The 5516-nt window shown below is 16.1% G+C and overlaps 2 protein-coding genes across 2 annotated transcripts, besides 6 other annotated features; both read left to right on the top strand. All coding sequences in view use genetic code 6, as the record gives it.

Annotated features, from left to right (window-relative positions):
* Nucleotides 1-57: a microsatellite.
* A 482-nt stretch (nt 58-539) lies between these two features.
* On the top strand, nt 540-853 carry IMG5_062780 (hypothetical protein; the record flags this gene model as incomplete). Its single annotated transcript, XM_004036991.1, has 1 exon — nt 540-853. A coding segment is annotated over one exon (312 nt), but the record flags the coding sequence as incomplete, so codon positions are not given.
* A 26-nt stretch (nt 854-879) lies between these two features.
* Nucleotides 880-951: a microsatellite.
* Nucleotides 892-925: a microsatellite.
* Nucleotides 952-996: 45 nt separating the features above from the next.
* Nucleotides 997-1037: a microsatellite.
* A 1918-nt stretch (nt 1038-2955) lies between these two features.
* Nucleotides 2956-2996: a microsatellite.
* Nucleotides 2957-2997: a microsatellite.
* A 97-nt stretch (nt 2998-3094) lies between these two features.
* IMG5_062790 (hypothetical protein) lies at nt 3095-4897 on the top strand (the record flags this gene model as incomplete). The annotated part of the gene is made up of 4 exons (XM_004036992.1): nt 3095-3118; nt 3198-3607; nt 3676-3899; nt 3953-4897. Exons 2-4 carry the CDS (start codon nt 3397-3399, stop codon nt 4895-4897), a joined length of 1380 nt encoding a protein of 459 aa, XP_004037040.1. The 5' UTR covers nt 3095-3118; nt 3198-3396.
* Nucleotides 4898-5516: the final 619 nt, after the last annotated feature.

Below are 5516 nucleotides of genomic sequence, written 5' to 3' on the forward strand. Positions count from 1 at the left end.
TATATATATATATTATATATATATATATATATATATATATATTATAATATTTATATAAAGTTTATTATATCATCAAGATTCAGCTTTTAATAAATTAAAATATGGGTTTCCATTTAATGAATTATCCATATCAACTAAAACCCAATCAAAATTAGGCGTATAAGTTTCGAAAATCCACATATGATTTACATATTTTTTAACATTATTATCTCCAAAAACAAAATCATTATCATTATCAGTTACATTTAATTTTCTTTAAGTTTAAAAATAAATATTTAATTAAAGTATTTAGTTATAATATAATGATGATATATTTTTCAAATCTATAAAATATACTCTATTTCCTGTATGACTACGATATTTATATGGTTTTTTTTAAGAATTCTCTTCTCTATTTATTCTTGCTCCTAAAATTGCTTTTGCTGAAACTGCGATTCTCATATCTTCTTCTTAATATATGAATTTTTAATTATATATTTTTGCGGCTTTTTCAGTTGCTTTTTATTTTTTTCTTCTACTTATTCTTCTTCATCTTGTGTTTCATCTAAATCTTCAATGCTTTCATCATTCATTATTTATTAGTAATCGTTTTCTTCTTTAGGCTAAATATAATTTATTTTTAATTTTTCCGAGTTTAATTAATTCATTGCTTTTGTAATGTGTTTAAATAAATTTCTTTCCATTACTTATTCTAAGTATTCAGTATCGTTTTCACTTATAGCTTGTAATGTATTAGTGTATATTTAAGAAAATTATGAGTACATTCCTTATCCTAAAAAAGTTTCAGATTAGGTAATTGGAATTAAATTATTTAAAAATAATTGATTATTCAGACTATAGGAAAGGCCTTTGAAAGAATATGGCAATAAACATTTTTTCATTTTTCTTTTTTAATTTTGTTTTATTAAATAATTTTTTTTTTTAAGTTTTTTAAGTATATAATTTTATTTTCTTTTATTTTAATTTTTGTTTTTTAAAAAAATATAGATATATGTATTTTATTTTATTTTGTTTATTTTTTATTTTTATTTTTTATTAATAAAATATTAATTTATAAAATTTTTTAAATATATTTTTTTTCAATAATTAAATTTTATAATAATTTATTTAAAATAATAAAGAAAAATTTTAATTTTATAAAAAATATATACTTAAAGAAATATATAAAAATTAAGAAAATTGTATGCAATTGTATGTATTATAATAAATTTAATATTTTTAAAAATATCTATAATCTTATAAATATAATATTTTTAACATAAATATTAAAAAAAATTAAAAAAATAGCTTATCTAATCTTAAGATAATATCTAAATTTTATTTTTTCTGAATATAGTTTTGATCTAATTTATTAAAATTATAATATATTTAAAATTAGCAACTATATTATTTAAAATATAATTCCATACAATTAATTATCAATGGAGAAAATTTTAAATAAGTTTCATAGTATAGTGCTTATAAATTATGTCAAGTATAAATGAATCAAACAATATTGTATTTTTCCTAAAAAAGAAATAATAAATAATTTGATAGTACTATTATCTTTTTAAAATAAATAGTATGATACTATTTATTTAAATTATAAAAATTAAATGAAGAATGTAATTATATTTAGTTAAAATCTTTAAAATAATGAAATACTAGGGAATAAATGTTGACCCTATTATTGGAATTTAAAATAATATTTTTTTTTTTAAATAAAACCTATTTATTAAAATAGTTAAGGTTTTAATAATAATAAAAGCTATTTATAAATAATAAAATTATGATTAGATAAAAAAATCAGTTAATTATTTGGAAACTTTCTTTAGGAAATTATCAATAAGGTTGCTAAAAAGAATAAAGAGCTGCTAGATAAAAAATATTAGACTAAGAGAATAATAATTAAATAAAAACTATTTGTAATTTAAAAGAAAATAATAAAAATAAAAAGATAATAAAATACAAAAAAATTAATTAAAGAAATACAGTAAACTACAAAGATATAAATAAATACTATAATAATAAAATATTAATAATGAAAATAAATTTTAAAGAAATTTAAAATTCTGTAAATGTAAAAAATCATAATGTTTAAAATTATATTGTGAATGTTTTTTCTTAAGAAAATTTGTAATTAAAAATTTTTATACACTGATTATAGAAATAATCATGAAAAGAAAAGGATCATTAATAAAAATTGAAATTAATTAATGATGCTAAAAATAGAAACAAGAGCGCATTTACTAATAAGTTTCAAATTATTATATAAATATTTGATAGACATAAAAAAACGATATACTTTTAAAAATTCTAATTGGTTGAAAATATAATGTGAATATTTTAATTTTGGGATTAGATATATTTAAATTGTAAATTTGGTATTTGTAAAAATAAAATTAAAAATGAAAATGCAAATTAAGATCAATAAAAAAGTATTTATTTTTAAGGAAAAATAAATTACTAAAGTATAAAGAAATTAACCTTTTTATTTTTTAAGATTACTATTTTATTTTAAGTAATATCTATCATTAAATTTAATTTATTTTTAATTATTTTAAAAATATATATTTTAAACTAATTTTATTTTTATAATAATATCGTTTTTAGATAATTAATTAAATGATTTTATTTTAAGGAAGTGTTTAATATATTTATATAATGAAATTTACATATTATTTAATTAAAATAAATATATATATAATATTTTATAAATAATTAAAGTATATTATATTTTTTTTTTTTTAGTTTTTATTTATTAAAATTTATTTATCCGAATTTACATATTATTTTTAAAAAATAATAGACATTTTTTAAATAATTGTAACTATTTTTAATTGAAAAAAGAAATAGAAACATATATTAAAATATTTAAATAATAATAAATAAATTTTATTAATATATTTTTTATTTTAGCGAAATTTTAATAATAATAAATTTTACAACATAGAAAAAAAAAGCAATAAAGAAAACTAAAATATAATAAACTATAAAAAAATAATAATAAAATATAAATGAGAAATACACATATATATGCAATATAAAATTAGGTTTTAAATTAATAATAGTTTTGGAATAATGAGTATTAATAATATTAGTTATAATAACAAGATCAATAATAAAAAGATGATTGTAAGTAAAAATTTTACTTTATAATATTATTTTTAAACAAAAATATGGCATAATATATTTTTTATTATTTTTTTAATTAAAAGCTTCTTCTGAACTTGGTAGTTTTTATGAAAAAACATACATAAGAATTAGTACAGCTCCAGCAAGGCCTTTAACATAAATAGAATAATTTAAAAGATCTTAAGAATTTTTGTTATTAGAATAGGCAGTATTATGCTCATAAAACTTAGTTTAAAAAAACTATCAAAAATATGACTTAGATTCATAAGATGGATAAAAAGCATGCAGAAGATTATTATAAATAATAGAGAAATTATGCGAAGTAAATAATTTATTATTTTAATAAAAATAAAAAAAAATTATAATAAAAAGATTTTATAAATATAAACATTATGCAGAGAATATCGAAAATAATTTTCTAAAGCATATAAAATTCTTTTTAAAGATAACGAACTATGTTATTTAACTGAAATATTAGATAGTGCATAAGAAGGTATTTTTTATTTAAAAATAAAAATATAGAAAACAAAAAAATTATTTTATTTAAAAAATAAAAAAAAGGATTTCCTTATCTATGGGTAAATGGTGATAAATATATATTTTCAAATGAAGTATTAAATGCAGGTTAATAATTGCTTGATTATTTTTTCTAATTATAATACATAATGAGAAGTACATACAGTAAAATTTGCTAAGAAAGTTGTACTTTTTCAATTTAACAAATAAAAGACCAAATTATAAATTCTATTGAAAAATTTGATTAAATATGGGTAAAATTTGAAAAGGTAAAAAAAAAATATTTAAAAAATGAATATAAATTTAATAATAAAAAAATAAGTCGTATGTATTAGAATTAATGCATATAGAAAATGATGCAAGAAGATATATATAAAAAGCAATAGAAATCGAGTAAGAATTAGAATCGATAGAAATACGAGAAAAAATAAAAGGAAAAAAGTTTATATTTAACCAAGATATACATAATTTATACAAAAAATTATGTAATATAATAAATTAATTAAATTCTGTTGCAAATATAGAAGGAAAAGGACGAGACGATCTCTAATTTGAAGTTTTATAAGAAAGTGAATGTATTTTAAGAAAAATAACAAAAGAATAAAGTTAGGCAGTACGATAATTAGCAGAAAATATAAAGAATTCTTTCCAAAAACTAAGAAAATTATTTTTAAAATATTAATAGAATATGGAAATGGTAGACCCTTAATTAAAAAATAATATCGATTTAGTCGAAGCATTATTTGAATATGAATAAAGTTGGGAAAAAGGGTAATCTTATTTTCTTGACCCTAAAAAGTTGAGTTATTTAGTACACTTTTCTCATATAATAGAAACCACAGCTTAAAAATATAAGCATTTTTCTGAATAAGTGGAATGTAGGGATGCTGATATTTTTCTTAATATTCCTTGCTTGATGATTCTTAAATGTTTGAATAATGAAGACAAGAATATCTGTGCGTTTTTTTTACCTTAATTATTTTAAAATGATGGAAACAAAGTATTCTTAATGCTTGAAGAACTTAAAAAGGAATTTAATGAATGGAAGGCTGGACATACTAGGCTTTATGAGTTCCATAATATTCTTGAAAAAAATTTGCTTGGAATTTAATTGAGTGTATAGGATTAATTTGCAATTGAGTTTTGTAAATAATAAATTGAAAATATGATACATAAAATTAAATAATTAGCTATGGAATTATAAAGAAAGAATCCTTCTGAATGGAATAGTTTCCTTGATGCGGCTTTGTGTGAATCTCTAAATTGAGTTTTTGGTTTTTATTATTATTGTTGTTTTTTTATATATTATATTTACTCTAAAAAAATAATATTAAATTTATTTTGTTTTTATTTATTATTATTTAAAATCTTAATTTTTTTGCGAAATACAATAATATTATTTTTCTTATATCTTTTTTAATTAGAGGAAAAAAATAAAAATTATTTTAATTAATTATTTTATTTTTTAATATTAAATTCATCTTTATTTAATAAATAATTTTAATATTTTTAAGGTTCTAGAAGATCTATAAAAAATATAATTTATTTATTATAATATAAACTATTTTTAAGAACGAAATTATTTAATTTAGTTAATATTTTAAATTAAACTAAAAAATAAAATAGAATAATACTTTTAAAAAAGATTCATATATGAATTCATTATTATTAATTTTAATAAGAAAAGATAAATATAGACATATAATAACAAATAAAATATTTATTTAAATAGAATTTATTTATAATTATTGATAAAAAAATGTAATTAAATATTATTACTTATTGTATAATATTTGACTAATATCATACAAGTAATATGATTTAACTACTATTTTTTTAATTTGAATGATTAAGAAGGCTTTGACTAAAAATTTTTATATTCTTTC

This window comes from Ichthyophthirius multifiliis (assembly GCF_000220395.1).
Source record: "Ichthyophthirius multifiliis unplaced genomic scaffold scaff_1120509250287, whole genome shotgun sequence".
NCBI classification, from domain to species: domain Eukaryota; phylum Ciliophora; class Oligohymenophorea; order Hymenostomatida; genus Ichthyophthirius; species Ichthyophthirius multifiliis.